Genomic DNA, 27,473 nt, shown 5'->3' on the forward strand with positions numbered 1-27,473 from the left:
TCCTATCAAAAGATGGAAATAATTAAAGTAAAATGCAGTTTGTTAGCTTTTCAGCAGTGTCAAATGTCGTTTTTGGATGCATCCATAGTTTCTGTAGTGAACATGGAAACACCATCATCTTCTTCACCAGTAAAACCAGTGTAGTTTGACAAATGAATGTGGTGGTAGATGTTTTTTTAAATATAGAATTAATGTATATTTTGCTGGGAAAAAAAAAGTTTCTTTCAATTTATTCTGTTTTGATATAATAACCTTTGAATTTACACTGAGCTTCACTGAAAAAAATGCAAAGGATAATATTGTAATAAATGGTGTTAAATCACTTGGTAATGGTTAAATGTAGAGAAAAATCCATTTGGAAGTGAGGACAAAAATAATTCTGGGTCTTCATGGGTTAAGAGAACTGCCCGATCACATGACAGGAAAGAAAACAAACTGCAGGTACTCAAGGCAAATAACAGGATGAAAATTAGCCAGAATATTTAATCAAACTTCATTATCTTTTAAATAGCTAATGCTGATGGCATAAGCAACGAGCTATTAAAACATGAATATATTTTATAATGAAGACAGAGAGACATTTTTGGTTGACTTTATTTTTCAGATTTGTCAAGGCAGAATAAAAACCTGTCTTTGAGAGAAGAGACCCATAAACTGTACAATAAGGCAAAAGTAGACTCCCTGCATAAAGACAGGGATGAGGTATATCTAAAAACAAAAAACAAACACCAACAACCTGAAGGAGTGTGAGGAAGGAGATTCAGGGAAAGGCACTGAATGTTTTAGCCAAACAGGAAACAAGACTGCAGAAGTATGAATGCTTTGGAAAAAAAATAGAGGAAAAACACTAGGCAACTCTCATGGGTTTTGATTTTACAAAATACAAATCTGAAGTCAAGATTTGGCATTAGACTAGAATTGTATAATGTGTTAACTGCATGATAAGACTGCTGAAAGGTTGAACCTGAATCACATGTCAGTAATTAAAAAGGCACAAGAAGTGTGTTAAGTGGAATGTGAACAATCAAAATGCTGCCATTAGAATAGTCTTAAATAAAAATAAACGTACAACATCATTTTCTCATTCACTACACCAACATGACAGCTTTCCTTTCACCCTGTAGACTGCAGAGGATCAGTCAAAAACAAAACAAAAAAAACAGAGAAAGCACAGTTTGTTTTTTTTAGAATCATCTGTAAAACTACACCATTGAAGCATATAATAGCATTAGGTTAAGCAGAATGAATAAAAAGATGATTTAGTGATACTCCTTGTTAGAAGGAAGCAGTGAATCATGTAAGATCAGAAACTGGCAGCACAGTCAATTTTTCTTTGTTAGACCATAAATCACTGTCACACTTTTCTGATATTTGAGTACAGTTTCATGGCGGTCTTGTCTAAACCAGTCTGAATCTCTGTATTTTCAGCTTACGGCAGTTTTTTTTTTTACTTCAAAAACCAGCTCACAACAGTACCTGAATATCAGCAGCAGAAAAACTCAACCTTAATGAGAACAAATGAGGGATGGAGGTCAACTGAGGTACACATTTGGAAAATTCATCATCACCTGGAAATAGCATTAGACACAAATTAAAAAAAAAAACCTACATAGAAATAATAAATATAAACTTTTCCAATATTCACAACATGACACACAAGTCCATGTTTTACATACACAACCCAGGTTTAAAACATACTTAATTTGTCACAAACAAAACAGATTTATTACAGTTAAGACTCATGTGCAAGACTTATCTTTACAAAACAGGACACCTTGTGTATGTTGCAGGAGTGTGCACTGTTATTTCACTGATATGTTTCCCTCTAAATCCATTTCTGCTCAGGTTCATCTTTGGATAAGTTCAGCTTTTTGAGACCAGTAGTGCAGATCATCATGGTCTCAAGTCACCAACATGGTGCGCAAAAGGATCTTCATATATTCTAACAGTCAAAGGCACTCATTGACCAGTGTCAGCTTAGTAGTCGACGTTACATCCAGTGTTAGAGTCTGTGACTGAACATTTCAGTAGTATCTCCTTAGATGCTGCAGCACTTGTGTGACTGAAGACATTATTCATTCCAATGTCAGCATCATTTATAATGCTCTCGTCAGTTAGCTAATATTATAATTAAACAGCCGGAATCTTAAAGTGCACTGGTTGCCATGGTTGTTAATGTGGCAATGTCAGCAAGAGGCAACAAGGTCACCTGTGGTCGGATGACACGCGCCGGTTCCACATGCCACGTTTGGAGTGAAAGTGGTGGAAGAAGTTCCTCAAGTAGATCCTCTCAACTTCTAGTCCTGCCTGAAAGATCCTAGAGAGGAGACCAGGGAGAATGTGTTTGCTTGTGTTTAGATAGCCTTAAAAAAAGCCACTTCTCACTTTTGAATGGAATATCTGTTTAGCAGCAAAAACACTTAGTGCAAAAAAGACTTTAAAAATATCACATAAAATACTGAAAAATGGAGGCATGCACAAAAAGCTACAGGATAAAATATTAAATATACATATAATACTAAAGCACTACTAAAACTATCATCATGTCTCTTAAAGCTATTTATTTAAGTGACATGATTCATTTTGATAGTTATAACACAGAATAATATCTTATGCCTTTCAAATCACATTATCAGGCTAAACATTCTGGCCTACTCCAGCCTAGCTCTTTTTGAAAAAAGAGCTAAACCAGTCCAGTTGAACCGAGAAGAACTACCAAGAAGAATGATGACCTGGGTAAAGGGGAACCTACACAGACTGACCTGCTGATGTGAGACTCATCTCATTAAGGCTAATGGCGTTCATTTTGTCTTCCGTTTATGCAATTAAACTTTTCTTTTTCTTCAGACAAGGTGTAGTTTTTAGATGTTACCTGCTAGACAGTTTCGACTGTGACTCCAGTCTTCCTCAGAAGTGTAACGTCAGCAGCACGTCGGATGAGGCTTCTGAGGAAAACTGGAGTCACAGTGGAAACTGTCAAGCAGGTAACATCTAAAAACTATACCTTGTCTGAACAAAAGAAAAAAAAGAAAAGTATAATTTCATCTCATTAAGATAAGAGTAGTCTTGATGGTAATGAATTAGTTACTATGTACATGTCCTCTGTTTACCCCTGCATGTAGTTGGTGATCCATTTTGGTTTCTTTAATATCTTTTACTGGGGTTTATTTGTTGTATTAAATGTATGCGTTGGTTCTACAATGTTCACTTACTGGACCTGGTGACGTCAAAAAGAATCTAGAACTGTTTTTCATATTGTGTGTGTTGGTTATTGAAGCCATGTGTTATTTTCAAGTCCTTATACCAATAGTCATAATACATGGTTTTATTGTATAAAACCACAATAGATATAGAAATACAATGACATCTATATTACAGATCAATAGTTCTCAGTGTTATATATCATCAACTAACCTCTGCCAGCAGTTCATTTACAATATGCTGTGTAATTTGTTCTCCAGTCATCACTTCCCTACTTCATTTCCATTGTCTGTTGACAGTATAAGTGCACATTCATGAAAGTGATATCCCTACTCAAGTAGTGAGACACGGCTCTCTCCACATATTGTATCACTCATTCATTCATTTTCTGAAGCACTTAGTCCTTGGGATGGTTGTGGGGATGCTGAAGCATATCCTGGCTACCAACAGGTGAAGGAAGGGTACATGCTGGACATGTTGCCAGCTCATCGCAGGGCTGACATACACTATATGGACAAAAGTGATCGGACACGTTGAAGTCAGGAATTTCAGGTGTTTCTTTTCTAACAGGGGTCTATGATTTTAAATGTTCTACCTCTAAATTTCTAAACTACCAACTAACCATCTACTTTTTTCATCTCACTTTGGAAGAAAAATCTCTTATTAAGCCACAAAGACCCAGTGCTACTTATGTGGCAGTTTCAAAATAGTTTTTCTTGGCTTTTCTTGAGTGATTTATCACTATTTACTATAATATTATCCTCTGTATTTTGTGTTTTTACAGTAAAAATCAGATATTTTCCTAGATTTATTTCACAGATCGTGTAGATGTTCATAAAAGCTCAGATTATAGCTGAGGGTTATTGTATCAGAAACAGAGGAAACCAAAGAAAAAGTGACTTTTTCAGCAAACTATAACACTAACTGAACATAAACCAAGTGTCTCCATTCACTCTCATTGATCAAACTCCATGGATTTTACTGGTGTATCAATACTGTCGAAGATGACGGTGTTTCCATGATCATTATGGAGCCTCTGAATGGATCATATCTGATGACCATGAAAAGATGTCAACTGCATTTACACCAATTACTTACATGTATTGATAGGATTAGTGGATCAACAGGTATTAAACATTTTAGATCAGTGGATGGTTTTGGTCACCAGTGGCTGTTTGGGTCTTCATGGATTAATCTTTATCTCTATATAAAACTATATTATGGCATTTCTCATTGTTATTGTTTTGTAGCCCAGACCCCAGTTAGAAAAGAACACCTGAATTCAATGTGTCCAAATACTTTTGTCTATATAGTGTATACAGACAACCATTCACTCAACTGTTCACACCTATGGGTGATTTAGATTGTTTAATTAACCTACCAGGTGCGTGTCTTTGGATGGTGGGAGGAAGCCACGCAGACACAGGGAGAACATGCAAACTCCACACAAAAAATCCCTACACTTGTTGGCACTGGATTCTACTGCAGCACCGTCATGGCGCCCATATTGTATCATACTTTGATCAAATATGATTCATATACTAAAGCTACCAGTTTAAAATGTAACATACATTCTTGTTGCAGAAATCTGCTGTATCCTTCCTGACAGACTGTTTATGTTATTGTCGTGAGAGCATCACTGTTGGCTTTTTAGTCAAATATAATTTGAAGTAAAGCATTTTGCTTAAAATGAAGTTGGTATTCTTGATGTAGCAGTAAATTCCTTTTAATGACAAACTGTTCCATGCTGGTGCATTTATTGGTGATTCTTCAGGAGTGGTTTTGGACAGCCTGTAACTTTCTGCTGATGTTATGGTACCCTTTAACCTTTATCGAAGAAAAGATAAACAAACCTGTCGAGGAGCTCCCAGTCCTCTCCTCCCCAGCGGTCTTTGAATTCTCTAGTGTTCATTCCTCCCACTGCTTCCAGATCTGACTTATAAATCCCAAGCAAACCGAAGCCGTTGACCTCCCAAAAACCTGCACACACACACACACATCAATTAACAGCCACATTGTGTAGTGCATTAGCTAGACTTTCACAGTACACATTTTCTTTACCACTGCCAGTGTTATCACATATCATATCAATGTGAGGGTAATAGTTCAGTGAGCCATCTCCTCCTACTTGTTACAGCTAGTCATGTTTGGATGCCATAATTCTCTAAAACAGGTGCAGGCAGGTGAGATTCTTTGTCTGCATAAAGCTACAGGCAAGACACGGTTACAATGCAACATACAAAATGAAAATCAGGAGTGAAACACGAGCTCACAGGTTGTTGTGTAGCTTTTAGAACTGATTTTAAGATTCTTTTACTAGTTCGGAAACATGAATGTCCAAATATCTTTTAGACTTGCTATCTCATTTAATACCAAACAGTTGACAACTTTAATGGCTCGTCAGCTCATTCTACTTAAATGGAAAGATAGAAATTCACCAACCTCTGGTTTAAAGACCTTCTAAACTATCTGGCTTTAGAGAAAACAAATATATGTCACAAAAGGCAATGTAACCAAATTCTACACAATGTGGCAGCCTGTCTTAACATATATTGAAAAGATGGACACAACAAAATGAGCCAACTGTTCAGCAATGGGTTCAAATAACCAAGGACATTAACAAAATGCAAAAAATCACCTTCACTATTAATCTAGAATTAGAAATATTCATTAAACATTGGGAAAAATGGGAAAATTATGTAAAACAATACATGCCAAATGTTACCTTGGTGACATAAAAGGAGACTATCTGATATAATATGTCCTTTTTTTACTTTTTATTTTTATTCTGCATCGTTATTGTCTGTAATCTTTCTTTTTTATTGAATATCTTACAAAGCTAGATATGTCCATGCTGTTCTCTCTCTCTGGATGTTTGAAGTAAAAAAAAAAAAAGAGAGAATCAGTTTTAATCCCTAAGAAAGTGGGACAGAGACAACCAGAAACGTATTAACCTCACCGTACCTTGTTTGATGGAGAATGTGTTTTTAAATATGTACACTGAGGAATATGCAACAGATTAATGTAACTGAAATATGTTGTGTCTCTTATGCTTCAATAAAAAAAAAAGAAAAGATGGACACAAACAACTTCTCACTGTAACAAAGGATAATTTTTTAAAATCAATTAATTAATTTCATTTTATGTATTTATTTATGTATTTACTTTGGATGTGCGAGTTTATATATTTTGATTGAAGTATGAGGTGCATCAGGGTTGGGACTCTGTTAGAGTGGGGTTACATAACTATGTTGTAATATATTATATACATTTAATTGTACAGTTGTGACTGTTATAATATAAAATTTCAATTAAAAAACTTTGGAGAATAGTGCCAAACCAATCCATCAGATCCTCTACAGCTGGTTTCCTGGTTGTCCAGATTTTGGTTTTTTTTTTGTAACCAACATCATACGGGAAATCAGCTGTACTCCATTGTGGCCTGAAGATCTGAGGGAAGCCACTTCAGTGGAGATTTAAAAACAAAACAAAAAAACCTCAAGACATACCTACGTCACTTGGCTTTTTATTTAGGTACTTATTTTATTTACGACCTTTACTTGTCGTTTTAAACTTTGGTGCACTTATTTTAGGAATGCTCATTTATTCTTTTTTGGTTTTATTCTATTTTTGTGTCTTTTAATATATCTATTTAATATATACATTGTATTTATTTATTCTGCACATATGCATATTTTTCCACATATTGTAGATTTTATTCTGGGTATATTTCATTCTGTTTTTACAGTTACATGTGTTTTTTTTTTTTTGTTTGTTTGTTTTTTTTTACTTTTGCATGCTTCGTCTTTTGCACCATATGGGGCAGTGCTCCAATTGTACTGTGTATAGTATGTTGGTGCAATGACAATAAACATTTATCTTATCTTATCTTTATTTTGTGAGATTTAAGTGTGCATGTCTGTAGTGTACTGACTTGTTTTCTTCTCTCTATACAGTATTTTGGGCTGTATTTTGCATGAAAGATGGTACATAAGTGAATAAAGTTAAAGTTGGATTAATTCAATAACTGATCACTGACAGATGAGAGTGTCAGTGAAAGTTAAATTGCTCCAGTTTACACATCATGAGTGTATATATTTTAAGTATGAGTGAATAGAAATTTATATAAAAACTTATTTTGAACAAATTACTCCATTAATTAACTAACTCCATTAATACAGAGTTTGACTAAACAATTACACATGTATTTATATTATTATATTTTAATTCACAAACATGGAAAAAGATCCGCTGCAACGTCACATTAAAGCTTAAAGTACGTGTCCCCACCTTTGGCATCTAATGGTGTAGCCCCGCAGTCCAGCCTCATAACTATTGGAGCGAAGGCCATATATCCCTCCACACAGTGTTTCCTGATGGTATCAACAATGGACAGAGGGAAGTGGATGTGGAGGTCACACAAAAACACTATGCTGTGGTCATCCTGAGAGAGAAGGGGTAAGGAAAAGAATACCAGTTAGTCATCTAGTCATACATTGAACAGTTCATCTTCATTATCTGTCTGTTATGTTGCAAAACTCACAGTTATGAGGTCAACGCCTGCTTGCAGACCAGCAGAGCGCTCAAAGTTTCCACTCAGCTTCACATACTGGTACCTGGTACATACACGCATCAGAATTACCGGGTGAAGCCCATCACACATCTGGTTTTAGAATGAAAAAAAAGAGACACACATATATGTACCTTGGGAGTGAGGACTTGTGTAGAGCCCGCCTCACATCCATGTCGGTACTGTTGTAATCGGTAATGATGAGATTAAAGTTGGAGTCGCCTGTTTCTCTAAACAGTAGCTCCATATCAGTAATGAGCTGCTGAACCCACCTGGCCTGGTTTTTCACTGAGAAAGACAAATAACATGTTGAATTACAGATGAGGTCACAGGTTTTGTCGAAAAAGCTCATGCAAAGACATGCCTATGATGTAAAATACCTGCAATAATGACCAGAAACAGAGAGAGAGTTCAAATGTAACATTAAAACATAGCTTTGCATAGTGCAAATTAGGAATGATGCAAACAGTAAATACAACCCACTATTTATCCTATAAAACAAAAAAGAAAGTTTGGTTTAATAAAAGTGTACAATCAGGCAAAGGATACAATCATAGTTTATACTACTATGGAAACGAAAACTATTCTCATTTTCAGGTGATTGAAAACATTATTGTGAATATTATATTCAATTTATGTGATGAGATCCACCTGAATCCTACAAGTCACTGTCTTAGTACATGCATCTGGGAAGTAAATGTGACACAGTAATGGTCAGTTAAAGTTGTTTAAAGACTTTCAACCATGGTTGTTATCTGATTAGCTTGTATATTGTTGAAGAATGCTTATTCTCATTCTTAAATTTGGCTGAAACAAGCAAAGCTTAAACGGGTACCTGGCACTATAAAGTGGACGGTGGCAATAGGATTCCAGCGAAAGCCCACGGGGTTACATAGCACCAGTTGAGGTTGTTGCCTTTGGAAACCAAAGCCCTTGCTGCGTTGTCTGCTGTGTCGAATCAGAGCGTAGATGTAGTGTGACAGGCGCAGCAGTTTGCCATCCACATCCTTCAGCTGCAGCTCCAGAAGGTAGCGGCTGCCCTGGATCCCATCCACACGCTTCACCACATTAACCACACGCACCAGTGTAAAACGCCTGAATAAACATGGAGGATGACAAACAAAAATTAACAGATACTCCAAAATATACTTGATAAAGGGATATACTGTACTATGTAGTAAATAAGTCTGTTTAACTACAAGATCTAACCGCATTTTGTTACAGTGCTGATATTTGCATTGTCCAAATTAAGGGTCAGGTGTCATGAAATACAAAAAAGGTAAATACAAAATAAAAGCATCTTTTTAAGGCAATGTCAATTTACATACACAGTATTCAAAAGTTTAAAAATCTTTGTTTACAATAGTCCTAGTGTATAAACTACAAGGAGCATTCACAGGTTGGTATCACTTTAAGGAGTCACATAAAAATAATAGAGTTCATTTTACTTTTTAGAGATTATAGATTAAAAATTGTTGAAGATAAAGGATATTTATTCATATATGTGTAAGTGATCTAGGTGAAATTATTCAGAAACTTACCCACGGTGCTTTTGGTTGAGTTTGTCCATGAAAGCCTTGACCATGGGTTGAGCATCACTGGGGTGGAGCAGCAGGTTTCCAGAGATGTTGCATCGCAGGTCAATCCAGTCTGATCTTTGGAGCTGAAGGTCCATGTGGTTGACCTGGAAGGTCTGGCTCCAGTTAACCTCAGTGTCAAACACTGGGGCAGGTGTTGTGTCCTCCTCATCGCCTTCAAGGTCTCTGTCTTCTCCCCAAAAAGGGTCTCTTTCATCATCTCCCCTCCTTCCATCTTCGCTGTGAACATCAGTTTCCTCCTCATTTTGGTCCTTAAACTCTTGTTGCCACTTTTTGGCATTGTTACCTTTAACAATAATTTTATCTCCGCCAATTCTATTTTCCCCTTCCAGTTGTAGAGGCATATTTCTCTCAATCTCCTTGTCCCTGAGGCTTTTTCTTCGATTGATTTCTTTCTGATTCAGTCTTCCCAAAGGGATGTTGGCGTCTCTCCTGGAAGTGGTAAAACTCTTAGTGGCTGCTAGCTCCACCTCTCTGCCTACCAGCCTCTGCTGCTTGCCCACGGTGGATTTCTCAGGCTTACGATCTTCCCTCTCTGAAGGTTGAAGCTTTGAGTCTTGAAGTCTCTGGATTTGGGTGAGGTTCATTTTACGAGACCTCTGCATCTGAAGCTGTTTAGAACTGAGCTGCTCTGATGGCACAGCTGGTCTTTCCTTTATGCCATAAGGTTTTCTCTTCACTTTTATGAGTGTCCTATTCTGCCCATCCCTCATAGCTTTCTCTAGTGATTTCAGCTTTTGTATTTTTGCTTGTTTAACCCTTTCTTTTGGTCTTATCTGTTTTATATTTTTAGCTGGACCTCTGGACTCTGTCTGGTTCTGTTCCAGTTTTTCTGAGGTTGGCACTGACACCAGCTGCAGAGGAACTTTGTCCATAACCTGCCTCTTCTGCACATTATCTATGTGCAGACTTGTTTCAGAAATGTTTTTCAGTGTGTTATTACTTTCTTCTATGGCTAAAGAGAAGATTTTTCGCCTGCGTCTCTGAGCATAATCATCAAAATCATCCCCATAGTCTGGAAAAAGTGCGTTATTTATTTGCTGGTCTGGCTTGACTTCCTTTTCTCTTTGGTATGCATTGGTGTAAAAATCATCTTCTTCATCAATGACTCGTTTCCTCCTCTGGAAATGAAAATCTAACAATTGTCAAAATAAAAGATGGAAATTGAGAGTCACATTAAAAAACAATACAAATTTGTAATAGACTTAATTTTGGAATACAAAATACCTCTGGCTTTTTCATGAGTGTCAGAACGGTCCAGTCTCATGTATCTAGAGAAACCAAACCTGGTGGTGAAAGACACTTAAAATTAATTATCTAATCATTTTAAAAGCTGTTACTATAACTATTATTAGAATTAGTAAAAAAAATTAAATTCTCCCTAAACTCAGAAGCACAACAACCCAAATAGATGATACCCAATGTATTATTAATGTATGACATTCTATATTAAATTACAATTCATAGATTAAGGTAATTTACCCCGACCATACATATTGCTCTCTTCTTCATTTTACTCACAATTTCATGTAATGTGGACTGTCAAAGTAGTAGCAGCTGTTCTCTGTCTCCATGTGGGTGAGTCGGGTGTAGTCATTTGGGTAAATGTAGGACATGTGAACCTGGGGAGGTTAAAAGAAATGACACGCTGTTGAACGTCAGAGACCTACAACTCAATGCCACAAACTGATGACTCATGTTTTCTTGTTTACGGTCTATTCAATATGTTCCACGGGGATCACACAGGTGTTCTTTATCACAAATGTGTTTCATTGATTTTGAATTTAAAGAGACTTCTGATCGTAAGTCGTAACTGATAGGCAGTAGTCGCTATACTCTTAAGTTCAATACTCTGAACTGCTCAACTGATTAAAATCAAAATGTTCTTAGTGGTTGCAGCAAGCAATCATTTCCAGATACTGTAGATATGTTGTTACTGTCAGACTCCGATTGTGTCTTTATGACTGATACTTTTTCCAAAAAAAGAACTGATCTTTTACACTGAACGCACAAAGATAGGGACTGCTATAAAGGATTCAGATACAACTTTTCAAACTTTACTCTATTTTACAGACTGGATGTCCTGCTACTGCAGTGTTTCTCAAACTGTGGGGTAGGTCCCCTAGGGGGGGGCATGAAGGCTTACCAGGGGGGTCATGGGATGACTCCTGGGTGTTTTTTTTCTCTTCAGGTTAGAACATGTAGCAAGTGGAACAAATGTTTTAGTGTTGGAGCACCCTGGACTCATTTTAGGGACGTACAATGAACAAATCTACTGCCATGGTGATCTGTCACTAGACTAGACAAATAGTTTAGGTTTGGAGAATGGACAAGAATTGGACTGGAAAAGAAAAATATGCAATGTTTCTGGTTTTGCACAGTTTGTACAGTTTGCACTTTAATGTTCTGAGATGTGTAATGGAAATGGGCTCATTGCAGCCACTGATATTGTTCAAAAGTTCATCTTTGTTACCAAAATTTGTGTGTTGTTCTAAAAAAAAGTAACTTTATTGTCATAGTTGTGAGATAATTGCACATTTCCTATTTTTATTTGGAAAAATATTGGTTCAGGGGGCAGTCTTGTTAAGTAATTTTTAATTTGCACAACAAATTATTCAAGGGAAAGCAAAAATTATTGTTACGATATTGATGTTTCTTTCAATATAAGTAATAATTGCACCACTGTTACACTGTTGTTGGGGTTGAGGGGGGCCTGGAGATTTTTCGTCCTCCAAAGGGGGGCCCCACAGAAAAAGATTGAGAACCACTGGACTACTGCAACATAAACAGGATCTTCTTCTGTTTGGGAACATATGCTTCTTTTTCAATACTGTATTAAAAATCTTTTTGTTCTAAGAATATAAATCTACAAAATATAGTATATACTGTAGTTTAACATGGAGATTTTTTTTAGTGATCTGAACATATTCAATATTATACAGAATATAAAAATTATATTGAGCATACAAACTTACAAACTGCAGTCCTTGGTAGCGTAGTAGAGGAAAGTCTTTGATTATATAGCTGGGTTTGTAGGAGCAGTCAGGGAGAACACCTTGCAGGAGCTTGTTGTTTATGAAAGGCACTGCAACCAAAAACAGCACAAAAATTTATTTTTAAAAATTACCTGTGCCTTTAAAAGATCAAAATAAGTTGCATCTGAATGGTAGGAAATGAAGGTGGTTATTTATCAGCAGTAGAAAAATTAAAGCGACAGAGATGTGCCTCCCACCATGGTAAAGAGTGTCTCTGGGATCCTCCCTCAGCATGTCTGCCGTAGCAGTGTTCTGTCTTACGGGGGGTTGTTGGTGGCTGGCGACCGTCTGTGGTATGTGGGCAACATCATTCATTAACAAGCCAGACTCATCTGTGGGATGAAACCGCAAGTCATTAAAAACAGGAGAAGAGATTTGCATGTAATACTCAACAAAAACACTGACTTGGTTTAATTTTAAGATCACAGGTTTGAACATTACAGGAGAAAAACTGCTAACTATGCTTAATTGTGGGACACTGTGGTTGAGATTTAACCTGACCTAAAGACTCTAATAAAAGAAAATCACAGTATGATCAGATTGTTGTGTACTTACTAATGTATAGGGATATGTGCTTGGATTCAATAACCATGAACCTAAATCCTTGGTCCAGGAGCTGCCACTGTGTGCAAACAAGTATAAAACATTGCCCATTTTGTTCATATGAATAGTTACAGTGAACATGAAAATGCATGCAGACAATCACATAGCAACATAGAAAGTAAATCAAGTCTTAAAGGGGTCATATTTTGCTAAACCCACTTTTATTAGTCTTTGGTACATTTATTTGTGTATTTGGACCCTAATAGTTCAAAAGTTTGAATTTGAACCCTCCAGGTGCTGCAAAGCTATCTTTATATTTATTTTGGCAAAAATCGAGGAGATTTTTACAACCCGTTTCAATTCCTTCTTAATTAGTTATGCTTTATATCTTGTTACGTCATGACATTTGCACATATAAGGTCAAGACTTCCGACGAACATTTCTCCAAATACAGCATAATTGTTTGTCAGCAGCAGCGGTTGTAGTCCATGCTGAAAATATGTCCAAACTTCGAGCCGATTACCTAAAATGTTCAGTTGTTGGTTGTATTAGTGAACACAAGTGGCTGAATTGGACAGAGTGCACAGCCAACAACCAGGAGGGGGTGGGGTGTGAAGTGGCTCGCTTGCATTTAAAGGGCCAGTGCTCAAAATGACCTTTCTGGTGTCATTACTCAGAAATATTGTTGAAGATAGACCTGTGGAGTTTAATTAATGAAGAAATCAGACCCAAGCACAGCATATACAGTTTATGTAGACCACAGGGAAATGTTTTAAAATGCATAATTCCATTTTAAAAAGCAAAATACCACTCCTTTAAAGAAATAATTTTTTTTATTTAACTCTACTTACTGCCACCTCTACGTGGTCAGTTCCCTTGTCGTTTTGCTTGTGGATAACTTCAAAGAAATATCTCCTTTGTGAAGACAACCTATAAGACAGCAAATATTCACAGTGACTGCAAAACATTAATGTATATGGAAAAACATTCATTACAACAGTCACTAAACACAGCTTATTTTTTTTATTAAATGTGTAAAGTATACATTTCATGTGTTCTGACTTTCATCTCACATCTGCAACCTCCATTGCTTTACAAGTCATATTTCTACATGACGAACATTGACTTTTCACTGCTCTGTGGTCCAATAATTATTTTCAAAACATCAGCTTTAAGTTCAGTCTTGACTGCGCAGCTCTACATAAAAGCAGCGGAGGACCTGATAAACATCTGCAAACCAATGTCTCACTTGTTGAAGCTCTTGAGGGAGGTTGAGTACCCATCTTCCAAACTGCAACTAATTTAAGCTCTATGTACATACACTTCCTGTTTGTATACTGCTGATCATTTCTGTGAAACTACTGATAGCATACATACACGTAAACTCCGTTGGCCTACTTGAATTCTCAAGGGTTGTTTAGTTTACTTTTGTTGTCTAGTTTTGTTGTATTATTTGTCCAGTTTACCTATGTATTATGGGGATGCATATGTGTTTACAATCATAGATAGAGACAAAGTTCAAGTTCCCACTATAAACTCATCCTATCAGTCATATGGTAAATTTCTATTAAGTTTGAGATTAGTGTTAACTTTAGATGTAATGAGGTTATGGTTAGCTCCCTGCTGAGTTATTGTCAATGCAAATTACCCTAAAGGGATGGAAACACAGTTGTGTTTGCGCATATCAGCAATGTGGCTGTGTCAGCTTAGATTTATGGAAAAGCAATGCCACAAAGAGTAGCATGCATAGTTTCCTGCCCAGTGGCAGCAAACTGAATCTATAATGCATAAGGGTTTTCAGCTTTGTTAAGTTTATATTTGATTGCTGTTTAATGAAAGTAATGCAGTCTTATTAAGTATGTAGACTTTGGCACCTTATTCAGATTTCTCATACAGAAACAAAAGTACTTTGGCCATATGATGAAAGAATGAAACAAATGGGATCGTCAAAGCTTCATAGTTTTCTCCTTTCTAATTCTTCTTTATGTCTGGCAACAAAAAATTCACTGCCATGTATTTCAGTAATGACTGTGACCACATGAGATGCCAAAGCAGAGGTGGGGAACCTACTTTGGAACATTAAAAAAATAAATAAAAATCAGTAACAGAGTGAATATGATTCACTGCCCTGTGCCTTTTCTTACTTCTTACTGAGCAAAACAACTATCCCCAGGCAATTAACTAACAATTAACTAAATTAAATCTGCACAGCTCTGATATAATTATGTCTATGATGGCCTCTAAATTGGTATATTCTAAAAAAAAAAAAAATACATTATTAGAAACTTTATGTAATACACTCACTAGCATCATGTCACTGATGCTACTACTACTGATGCTTTTACCAGTAATTTAAGGCATCCTAGAAAATGCACTAATTAAATAAAATATTAAGTGGAATACACAAAGCACTGGGTCTGGACCAACATATCTCAAATACAGTCCTTTTAGAAAGTGAAAACTAAGTATCATGATTCGTCCGCTGACTTTGACAGCCTTAACTGATGATCTAGCAATAACATTGATTATGTTGACCACCTACCTAACTGGTTTTGAGGTCTGACTGGCATACTTCTCAAATTCACCAGGGGCTGTCCATTCTCTGCCAGTCTAAATGGGGAAAAAAAGAACACACAAACACTTGGTAAAGTGACAAGTATGATGCAACCTCTTCTACTCTTCGCCCTGACAAGAGATAACATACATACCTTTCCAACCCAGGCCAGTAACTGCAAGTTGTGGGGAGACTCATCTGTGCTTAGCCAAAATTCAGAGTTGTCGTCAGAACTCAAAGCAAACACTAAGTCTCCTGACAGACAGAAAGAAAAGTAGAGAAAAAAACAGAGGTAAAGAGAGCCATTATATTTGTCACAGGGTGGGATGGAAAATTAAAGGAAAAAATGACAAAATGTGTCTTTTTTAGGCATCTTACTACCATGTGCCACTGACAGCTTCAGTGCACCGTGGCCTTAACTTTATGAGTCTGAATTTGAAGAGAGTAGACACAATTCTTCCGCAAGATATTAGGTGATTAAATAATGGTGGTGGAACATTGTTTAACACATCAAACATCTGCCATAGGAGTTCAGCAGGAACCCTTGTATGTTTTGTCATGAATTTGTCTTGAGAAATGGGTAAATTGAGTAATTATTTGTTTTTTGTTCTAAAGTCCAAACTTTATTTCTTGTTAGTGCGAAAAAAAACCAAAAAAAGTTGTGGTTCCAATAAAAAAAAAAAAAAAAAAACAATACATATGATGTTGCAGGTCAAAAAATAAACATACAATTGGAGTGAGCTGCAGTGACTGAAGGTGTAGCATACGTTCCAGAGTATTTTAATACTCATCAAACCATTCAGTCACCCTTCATGTCATATAGGCTTTGTCATCTTGGAGGATATCACTCCCATCAGGTATTTTCTTCTGAGTCTGTCGACAGTCTATACGTTTAGTGTAGAGATGTTTAAGCAGATGCTGTACCATCAGCGAAGGGGTGTAGATAACCAAATATCCTGAGCCCGTAGTTGGTCCACTGAGGGGAGACAGCCAGTTTCTGTACTGTGATTCTGGACTGAAAGTGTGAAGCAAAGGAAACACAGAGTCTCAGTCATGATGTTTACCCAAAGTCAAACACATATCAAGTTCAAGGACCTGAGGCTCTAGCATGTGGATGTTGAATGTACCTCTGAGTGAAAACCAAGGTGTATGTGTTTGTGTGTCTATGCTTAAGGCAAAGCGTGTACGGTGATGAAAATACTTGCTGCATTTCAAAAAGCTGAAAAATGAAAGTCTTACTCTTTAAACGTGTCGGTACAAGTGTTGTGCTGCATCATGATTTGATAAAGCTGAAAAGCCTAGCTGAAAAGTAAGGTATGAAATCATATCTGCCCCCTAATCAGGGATTTGCACAAGGAAATACATTTCAAGCGTACTTTTACCCCTTCTGGGTAGAACTCCGCCTACTACATGATTCTGATAAGCACTACAAAGAAAGAAAGAAGGTGAGAGTGGGGCAAGGAGGACTGGAGGGAGGACTGGGCAGGTGTATATGTGACACACAGGGGTTGTTCATAGACACCTGCACCCCACAGAATCACATGACACCAATGTGCAGTCATATGAAGGTCAGAGAGCATTATTTTGGGTTTTTGTACTTTTTTGTACATTAATATCACTAAGTGTGCAGAATACATTTGCTGCTTTATCTTACTGTCATACTGTTCTTTCAGATAGGAAGCTGAAGTCCTGAAATGCTCTAATCACAGCAAAGAGCAAACAGCAGTATTTAATTTCCAACGGTTAACTGATTAAGACACACACCAATGTGGATTTTGATTCCAGTGGTTCACAATAGAGCAATGCAACAGCTTTGATTCAACCAGTTGGACAGTAACTGAGGTTTATAGAATATAATAATACAACTACCATGGTGTCAACATTACAGCAGGAAGGCTGTAATGCATTTCATTAACGTTAACCCAAATGCTTTTTTTTTTCCAGCCTTTGTTTATTTGGAGTTTTGTAGAAATTGGGCAATACAAACACTGCATCATATGTGACAAATCAATTGAAAATAAATTGTTGCACGTTAACCCAAATGCTAAAAAAAAATTCTTCACTGTTTAGTATCACTTTAATCATCAAACGAAGGTAAATTAAAACTTAAAAGGATGACTCACATGAGGGTACAGTGGGTAGTGCATGTTCTTACGGAGGTCAGCTGTAGAACTGCCACACCAGTCCTCAAAGACATGCAGATTGGCCTGTCCTTTATACTGCAGGTAGAGGAGAGCAAGCAATGATAATGCTGCAAATACAAAAGTGTCTGTGCTGCAGACAGTCAGCAGCGAGGCAATTAACCATCTGGCCTCAGTTCTTTTGCAAACTAAAACCAGCAGAACAGACTTCCTTAAATACAACTTGACAATGCAATCATTGTATTACAAACAGCTTTGGAAATAATTATTGGACCACTGCCAAAAAAAGAAAAAAATATCAACATGTCATAAATTTGATCTGTAAGGCCAGCAATAACAAGTAAGACATAAATTAGGTGCATCTGAAGTTGAAAAACTATCTAGAAACTATTGATATTCCAAGAGCTAAATATCAGAAAGTCATATTAATGTATGTAAGGTAACTGGGTATCTAAAGAAAATCACAGGTGTTTAAGAATAATTTCCAAAGCTGCAGATTCAACTGACTTGGAAAGTATATAGTGCAAATATATTGAAAGAATCTGTTTATTTATACCAAGACACAAATACTTTGTAGGAAGCTGAAATTTCATGAAGTAGCATTTCCTGACCAGGTGACTTCTCTCCAATATAGTTCAGAGACTTGAGTAGCACTTAGCATGGGCAAATGACAAAATGGAACAGTTTATAACAAAGAGTCTTCAGGTAACGCAAGGGAACTGATGGTTTAGGAAGATATGTTTACTCTAAGGACTGGTTTTTATACAGATTGAGGGGTGGATCAAAAGAACTGGGTGACACTTGAACCACAGCCAAATTTGTCTTCCTCACCTCCATTGTTTTCGTGGTAAGTCAGTAGGGAACACTGAATGCACACATGCATAGGCAGAGGGCCTGACGTCCTGTAAACAAACACCTCTAATATTTGGTCAAAGAGGCCATGTTATCTGAGCTGTGCGTATGATTGTAGCAGGAGAACACTCATTAGCAGTGCTCTATTGTACACCCCATCGTATTTCATTAGGGGTCAAGTTAAACACTGCTGTCATCAGCACAGTCAGTTAAATGTTAGCATGACTTGGGCTCATATTCAGACAGAAGGCAGTAAAATAATGACTCAGGCAATTAGCATGTTCCAGCTGCCTGTAAATATTTAGCAAGCTTCTTTTTCTTATTTTCCATATCAATGATCAAAGGCCACTTGACCAGGAGTCAGAGAAGCACATTTGTTTCAAATCCAGTCTTTGTTTATTTCACTCCTTGGTATTTGCACGTACTCTACTTTACTTCAATCTCACTGTGGAGTTAAAAATTAAACAGGTGCATGGTCAGATTAATGTCTCTGTTAATGGAGCTGTCGTATACTACACATTCTGCACTTCAGCTGCACCTGCTCTGAGGAATATTACCTCAATTCATTTGGTCCACAAGCACTGCATAATTTGACATTTTCTCTTGTAAAAATCTTAATGCTACCGGTTGTAATTTTATGTAATAATTATTCTTTCTTGTGACCCGACTGCAATGTTTAATGTGAACAAACACTTCAGATACATTAAACATGCTTGGTCATAAGAGTGAACAAATACTTTATCACAACAATAAGTGAAAAAGGATATTGCATGACATTAGTCTTTTTTTATCAGGAATAATACAAATTGCTAAACAACTTAGTTCAAACATCAATGTAAATATGCTTTGCTTTGCTAATGAGCTAGGAACTGCCACATCAGTTGTAAGAATATTTATAAATATAATAATCACTTTAGTGCTGGAAAATCAAGGTAATACAGAGAATCTGTCAACTCTACAGTAATTTGGAACACTGCAGGAACCAAAACAAAGAGATATGAAAAAGCAGAGATAAACTGCAACAAGGGTGATTATACCCCATGTTGCTGTTAAACTATTGTCTTTGAAGCATAAACGAATAACGGCAACATCCTACTGAAAAAGAATTCCACACACACACATCAGTATGACAAACACCACAGGCTTCTTTACAATGCTGATGTGAAGTTTAGTTACACATGTCATTAGAATCAGACACAGTAACAGCAGACATGAAATATGAGACGTAAGCAGCTGGCTCAAGCATAGTCAAGCTTAATATAGTGGAAATATGATGACTCAAATAGAGAAGAGTAAAGGCTGCTTGAGCAGACGCTGCTGCATGGAAAACACTGTACACACAGGCAAACGCACTGAAGAGGGAGGGGGCTGACAGGTCTGGGCAGGTTTATATACAGTTCAAAGGAGGTAAGAGATTACTTAAACATGCAGTTACTGTGGACACAGACACACCTACAGTACCTCTGTTTTCCAAGTTTGTGGAGTATAACTGGATCTCCAGACGGTCAAGTCCTCCACAGAGTCATGTTGTTGGTCTCTTTTGGCCTGGAAAAAAAAAACATACACAGAAAAGCTGACTTTATTTTCACTTCTGCCTACTCTTCAGCATCACCACATTTTTCTTCTGCCACTCCTTACCTTTCCATCAAACATGGCTCTTCTCCAGTTACTGTCATCGGCTGCGGGCATCATGCCTGAGGAAGAATAAGAGAGAAGATAAAAGCAATCAAACCCTCCCAAGACTGACAAACATGCAGAGTCTCTGCCAATGGACCACACTGTCACACCACATTTTACATATGTGAAGGTGTCTCATAATTTCGGCGGAACACACTCTTATTATTCTTGAGCTGTCTTCCTACTTTGGAATAATGAATAATGAATGAATAATAATCAGCCATGCAAAGTCTATTCCAACCTGCAAACAGAGGGATCTAATTAAAATGAAATCATGTTGAGGAAAGCACAAGTCAGTGTTTTTCAAAGTTGGGGTTGGGACCCCACATGCGGTTGCCTGGAATTCAAATGGGGTTGACTGAAATTTCTAGTAATTGAAAAAAAAAAAAAAAAAAAAAAAAAAAAACTTATACAAAAAAATATATGGTGAGTTGAGAGAGACAATCACAATACATAAAAGACATGATAAACTCTGAAGCTGAAACTGAAGCACTGTGGTACCATTTATCTTTCAAATGTTCATTATGGCTGATTTAATAATGGTGTAATGTAGCAAACTATTACATGATAAAAAACAAATAGATATTAGCAAAAAGAATTTCTCTGTTTTGAATATCTGGAGTCGCCAGAAATTTGTGATGTTAAAATGGGGTCATGAGCCAAAAAAGGCTGGGAACCACTGGCATAAGTTGAGATGGAGCAAAACACACCTGCAGTCAGTATAGAAATGACAACCTCTACTACATTGAACAATAGTGTTGAATACTTGGAGAGATGCTGTTTTATGATAACGCAAAACACAAAACCTTCTTTTAGTACCACTCCTGTAAAAACAGTGTCAATGTGATTGATAACAACAGATAGATATCTGATAAGCTTATTAGTAGATCAGGCACTAAAAGTGTTATCGAGCTCCTTTCTTATGCAAGATGCATTTTTAACAGTTTTTGTCGACTTATGTTGCATGAACAATGAAGTGTAGTGTCCCATCACAGTCCCACCCGCTCCCCATTCAATGCTGCCATACACTGAGTGAAACTCATCTCAGTCAGAGCCTTCAATGAGCTGCTGGTAACTGGTATTGGTAGGATTACACTGAAGAAAAAAAATCCTTAGAAGTCCAGCAAAGGAAGAGCTTATGCAGAAATATAAAATTTGAAATGATAGGTTTGTGTTGTAAAAATAAATAGGAGTTCCGTGTTTGGTTTTTATGAGCTCATGTTGTCAGTGAGTTAACTGGGATTGCAGTGCTTGTGGATTTAGAGCCTGTCATTATAAGGGTGGAGATCTCCAAACACAGACCCTTGAGACATGGAGCCAATTTTGGCAACGTGAGTAATTCTAGAGTGGTGGTTAAGAAAAGAAAAAGAGGGGTATTTATAACTGAGACCCACTGCTCTCCAGTCACATCTTCTGTTGCTTTCTCCTCACATTATTCACCAAAGAACATTACAATAACTTATCCAATTAGTCATATAAATTACTATCAGTGGTTTCTGTGAGCTTCAGTGACTCAGAGTTTGAATGAATCATGCAAACAAAAGGAATAGCTTAGCTGGTGTATTTATTATTATTTTGGTAAATTATGTATATTTACAACACTAGCCAAGATCACAGCTCCTCTATCCTCCTTTCAGTCTTGCTGGAGATGAAGCTGTTTTCATAGATTTAAAAGGATTTTAGACACCTGTATGTAAATTGGTGGAGTAAAGCCAAGTCAAGAATGCCAAACAGTCTGCAGTCATACTCTTTATGAGGCGTATGAGATACTCTCTCTGGGAATGAAAGAAGCAGTGATAGGGTGGGTATTAACAGCCAATTCTCCACTGGACCATTTATTAACCACAGCCCTTCATATGTGATCTACAGTCTAATCTTTGGTGCCCATGTGACTTACATGTGGGAAAAACAAGTTATCCCTTAAAGACTCATATGTCAGAGCTGAGGCTTAGGGAACTCCTCTGGCAACTTTTGTCACCAGTGTTACACAAAAGATGGTTGACACATACGCTTCTGTCCTGTTGCACAAAAGGGAAAGGAAAACGAAAGCTGCTAGTCTGTATACTGACAATTACTATGTAATAATAATAATAATAATAATAATAATAATAATAATAATAATAACTGAGATGGACCACTTAATAGTCGACAATTAAAAACAGTTCAGGTTTTATGTAATATAATATACTTACACTTAATAACACCCTGTTAAATGTTTCCATGCTGACTCAGTGTACACACACCACCAATCTCTTGTTTGTCCTCAATATTGATATCACTATGTTCACACAACTTTAACTGTGAATTGTGAATATCTGTGAATTACAATCAGGAAGATATTAGATTTTTAGCTTTTGGAACTCAAAAAATAAATAAATAAATAAAAACAGTGACTAAAATTGCAAATAGCTAAATATCATATAATAGTCATTCCTCTCAAGAAAGGATAGATGACATAAACTTTTGATAACCCTTTCCCATTAAAATTAATCGTTTGAAAGTTGTTTGTAGTATCTATCTATCTATCTGTCTGTCTGTCTGTCTGTCTGTCTGTCTATCTATCTATCTATCTATCTATCTATCTATCTATCTATCTATCTATCTAAAGAATTATTTCTAAAATCCTAAACTACTGTAAATGCATAGAATCTCGGAGGCTTCTTCAACCATTCCTGACATTCATCTTTTACATCTTTAGACCTTGACTTGCTCTTTCAGCGTTCATATTTTAAGGCTGTATATAGTTTCTCTCACTGTGACATGGGGGCTACAACACAGGAATGTGTAGATAGGCAAGCCCTGTAATATAGGTCTTAGGCAAGTGTTTACACGTCAGGCTTTGTTCCAACTGTGTGTGTGTGTCATGTGTTGCTGTTTTGCTTTAGCGGGCAGATGCAAACTGACTAATCTCACTCTTTTTATCTCCATCCAAGCCAGTGTGGTGGTGACGCTGCAATGTTATTTATGCTCAGGAGAGACTGCAATGCAACAGATGGTAAGCTGAGGTGTAAATAAGGTAAAGGGCAGGAAGTTTGGTCACCCAGTGTGAGACTTGACTTCCTTCTGTGTGTAAACATGTAATCTGACCTTCTGACCCCCATCCCCCCCTTTCTCTTTTCTCACACATACTACCCCATCACTGTTAATCGACCTGTTGTTTCACCTGCTGTCTGCTCAGGTTTCCTGTGCAAATCCAAGACACATTATTCATTAAAAGTAAGAGTAGTTAAAGTAATTGTAATCTAATGTTCTTGTACATCCTTCAATGGGACAATAGTTTCACAGCTTCTACAACAAAGAATGTCCCATCAAAAAAAAAAAAAAAAAATCTGAAAAAACCATTGCATCATGCTGTTTCCACTCAAGGCAATTAGTATAAAAAAGCCTGCACTTATACTTTCCTGGATATTTATGTGTGCATTTAACACAATCAGTGACCAGTAAAAGCAGAAATAATGTTTCATAAATGCAAGACGTTGCCACACTGAATTGTAAATATGTAAGAGAAATAAGATCTAGACTAAATCAGCGGTTGTGGTTGCATTTACAGCAGTAGTGGGTGAAACAGAATAACTGAAAAACACAATCTATCACCATTAAATGCATACGTTTTTATAACTTTTAACATTTTTAAAAAAAATCTTTTTATCTTCTCTTTGTCTTTCTAGTGTATTTGACGACTGTTTTAATGAAGTATATCTTATCTCATCTCATCTTTTATCCTATGTTACACAGAAAAGCAAAAAGTCTGTGTTTTTTTTTTTTTTTTTTTTTTGCATTTTTGCCTACAGCTGTTAGACACATTGAATTGTACTTAATCTACCAGTTTGTCTCACTTTTCCCATACATAACGTTTTGGATTTCCATTGTACTATTGTTTCCGTTGCAGGTTGTTTACAAGTTTAGGTGCGGTCTCCTGCATGTATTTCTTGCATTAAAGTTGAAAGAAGTCGCTACACTTGTTGGACGTGACAGTAACAGTGTTCGCAGACAACTTGTGGTCGCAGACTTACCGGTATCACCAGTCCACGCTTTTGCTGCAACCATCTCGTGGTACACAGCCACGGCACCGACCAGCAGAATCGCCCCGAACAGAAGACATTTGCCATTACGCCGGAGTTTCTTCAGGGGGAAAAACGTCGCGATCATCGTGGCTCCCAGGCAAAATGTCCTCCCGACTCACTCATCTGTCGGGTCACTCGTTTCGTCAGGGGGGGACCGATCCGACCGCGACCCTGTCCGCCGATGGGTGCCCACTACCGGCGCCCTGGCTGTCCCCGGTGCGCACGGCCCCCGGTGGCTCTCATCCCGCGAAAAATCCCACCATGACCCGAGAAAGCCGGTAATCTAAACTGAACACTCTCGACCATCTAAAAGTTTGAAGAGGTTTCCCGTTGCTCCTCAAAGCGGAGTGAGCCTGCTGCCGTGCCGACCTCTGCTCCTGATAGCCCAGCTTTGGCGCACGACACAAACAACGGACTCAACAGTGAAATTTCACACCAGATTTACTCCACACAACTTCACTAACACGGACGGAGAATAACAAACACACAGCAGAGCATTTCCGGAAGTGCCTTCAAAGTAAAACCGTTACGACAAGAAAATAGCTTTGATATTCAGCAAATCCATGAAAACACTTACTTTATTTACTTTTTAAGAGTCATTATATATGTTTTATTTGACGAGGCAAACATTTCAAAAATATCTGGCCATCATTTAGTTGCAAAGTTTTTATTTTGAAATGTGATACAGGAAGCGTGTCTATGAATTACAGCTAGCTTAAATCCATTTTGCTGTAAGATTGGAGGGAGGAGTAAACAGGCAGCGCCCACCTTGAGATTTAACTCTAAAATGTGGACAGGTAGCCCACAGGTAAACTACTTCCTTTTGCGATACAATCATTTTCACATGTTTATGTTATGAAGTCAGCTTTTACTGTAGGCGTTTAGAACTCAACACTTCAAATGTAGCCAACTTCAACAGGTTCCCAGAAGGAAGTCAAGTGGTAACCCCTAAGCACGTCGAGTTTTTGTTTGTTTGTTTGTTTGTTTGTTTGTTTTGCTTAATGTATTTGTAATAACAGATTGTCAGCATTAACTACAACGGTGGTTTTGACGTCGTCACAGATGTTAGTGAGAAACGTTTTCTATTTATTAGCTACTTAAACAAATTGCACAATAACACATAGGCACGTGTGGTTACCAAATGTAAAAAAAAAAAAAAAAAAAAAAAAAAGGATTAAACAAATGAATAAAATAGAGGTGATAAAAATAAAACAAAACACAAATAGGTACCCTCTTCTTAGCTCTGTAATTTCAACAATGCTAGGTATATACACATTTACACTGTGTGAGAATGCCTATTTATTTATGTATTTATGTATTATTTTTTCTATGTAAGTTGTTACTCCCTGATCCTTCTATTTGTGTAATGTATATTTAACCATGTTTGTAGTAAAATAAGAAAAATAAAGTAAAAAAAAAAAAAAAAAAAAAAAAAAAAAGGCTATAAAATAAACCCTTAACTGTTATGATGTTTTTTCAGCACATCGCCACCAACTAAAAGGTCACATATAATGGAGTTATTGAATGTATTCACCTTTAGCTTCATTGTCTAACCTCACAAAGAGATAATGGTTCCTGATGAAAGCAAGTCACACAGGGATTCCCCCAGGCCACTGTTTAATGTGGGGTAGGCTTGGTGGCCTCAGTGTATGTCTCAGCTAAAGAAAATCATTTGTAAAGTATATGTGATTCAGAATAAATAAAATACCTAGAATAAATAATTAAAAGCTCCTCGTTGAGAACAAGGTCTGTCTCCAGAGTGATAGCAGGGCGCATCCGTAAAATGACACCGGTGTCCCTGTGAGAGAGAGCCGCAGGATCAGATCAGATCAGTGCGTCCTCCGGAAAAGAAGGCTCTGACCTCCTGACAGCTGCAGTACACACGGGTCAAACCATCCATTTAGATTCTTTTTTTTTTTTTTTTTTTTAAATTAGTACTTTGGAGTTAGTTTTTAAAAAAAAAATAGACACACGTATGTCTAAACTTTGCTTAATACCTGCTATCATAAATATTTTAGGATGGTGGAAATAATTTATCAGTAGAGTTGAGCTCAACACATCCAATGATCTACTGATTCTTACTTTCGATATTGCAAAAACACCAAAAAAACAAAACAAAAAAGAAAACATGCCATCATTAGAAAAAATTATTCATATTTAAACCTGTTGATCAACTCACCCTATATAGTATTGTCAATATAACTACTTGTCTTTATTCGGGGATTTTAACCCATAAAAACCCAGTGCTGCTTTTGTGGCAGTTCCCAAATGATATCTTTTCCCTATTTTGAGTCTTTCTTAACTGATTTATCACCATTTATTCTAATATTATGCTCTGTATTTTGTATTTTTAAGTAAAAATAAGGTATTTTCCTCGGTTCAACCCATAAAGACCCAAATATCCACCAGTGACCAAAAGCGTCTACTGATTTAAAATGTTTAATATCTTCTGACCCACTAATCCTATCAATATATGTAAATAATTGGTGTAAAATACAGTTTGTCATCTTTTCATGGTCATCAGATATGACCCATTTGGACGTTCAGAGGCTCCGTAGTTACCATGGAAACACTGTCATTTTCTACAACATTGATTCACCAGTAAAACCCATGGAGTTTGAACAATGACAGTGGATGGAGATGCTCGGTGTCTGTTTAGTTAATAATAGATTTTATTGAGAAAGTTACTTTTGGTCAAGTTTTCACTGTTTGTGGTATGATAAACCTCAAATGTAATCTCAGCATTATGATTAAAGTACATTATCAGCAAATTAAATATAGAAAAACACCTGATTTTCATTGAAAAAAAATGCAAAATAGAGAGGATAATATTATGCTAAATGGTGGCAAATCCCTTAAGAAAGGTTAAATAGAGAGATAAAAGCATTTGGGAAGGTTCACAAAAGTAGTACTGGGTCTTTATGGGTTAATGTACTGATCATACAGACATCCATAAAAGCCCAGATTAAAGCTGAGGGTTATTATATCAGAAACAGAAAAACTGAAGAAAAAGTGACTTTTTGGGGGGTAAAATATATCATTAAATGATATTATATTATTTTAATTTAATTATTATAATATTAACTGAACATAAGCCAAGTGTCTCCATCCACTGTTATTTATCAAACTCCATAGGTTTTACTGTTGAATCAATCTTATAGAAGATGACGGTGTTTCCACATTAAGTATGGAGCCTCTGAACATCCAAATCGGTCATATGTGATGACCATGAAAAGAC

At 36.8% G+C, this 27,473-nt stretch overlaps 1 protein-coding gene and 1 long non-coding RNA gene across 2 annotated transcripts; both read right to left on the reverse strand.

Annotated features, from left to right (window-relative positions):
* Window positions 1-27,051, reverse strand: LOC115421596 (uncharacterized). Its single transcript, XR_003935704.1, has 3 exons — window positions 26,822-27,051; window positions 628-631; window positions 1-121 (listed from the first exon to the last, which is right to left on the reverse strand). It is a non-coding gene; the product is annotated as an uncharacterized LOC115421596 (long non-coding RNA).
* Window positions 577-24,646, reverse strand: b4galnt3b (beta-1,4-N-acetyl-galactosaminyl transferase 3b). Its single transcript, XM_030137554.1, has 20 exons — window positions 24,185-24,646; window positions 20,133-20,188; window positions 19,956-20,039; window positions 17,625-17,720; window positions 16,426-16,516; window positions 15,656-15,756; window positions 15,490-15,557; window positions 13,799-13,877; window positions 12,960-13,026; window positions 12,602-12,736; window positions 12,345-12,454; window positions 10,891-10,991; window positions 10,597-10,655; window positions 9,313-10,504; window positions 8,607-8,866; window positions 7,906-8,059; window positions 7,745-7,817; window positions 7,492-7,645; window positions 5,055-5,181; window positions 577-2,317 (listed from the first exon to the last, which is right to left on the reverse strand). The coding sequence occupies exons 1-20, from the start codon at window positions 24,318-24,320 to the stop codon at window positions 2,206-2,208; spliced, it is 3,255 nt and encodes a 1,084-aa protein (XP_029993414.1). The 5' UTR covers window positions 24,321-24,646; the 3' UTR covers window positions 577-2,205.
* Window positions 27,052-27,473: the final 422 nt, after the last annotated feature.

This window comes from Sphaeramia orbicularis, chromosome 6 (assembly GCF_902148855.1).
Source record: "Sphaeramia orbicularis chromosome 6, fSphaOr1.1, whole genome shotgun sequence".
In the NCBI taxonomy this organism is placed as follows: domain Eukaryota; kingdom Metazoa; phylum Chordata; class Actinopteri; order Kurtiformes; family Apogonidae; genus Sphaeramia; species Sphaeramia orbicularis.

Excerpts from the sequence above, each read along its gene's own strand:
- b4galnt3b (XM_030137554.1), bottom strand. The coding sequence starts at position 24,320 with ATGATCGCGACGTTTTTCCCCCTGAAGAAACTCCGGCGTAATGGCAAA. Across the intron at positions 20,040-20,132 it reads GAGCCATGTTTGATGGAAAG|GCCAAAAGAGACCAACAACA; the intron begins GTAAGGAGTGGC and ends TTTTTTTTCCAG. Across the intron at positions 12,737-12,959 it reads GCACATATCCCTATACATTA|ATGAGTCTGGCTTGTTAATG; the intron begins GTAAGTACACAA and ends TTCATCCCACAG.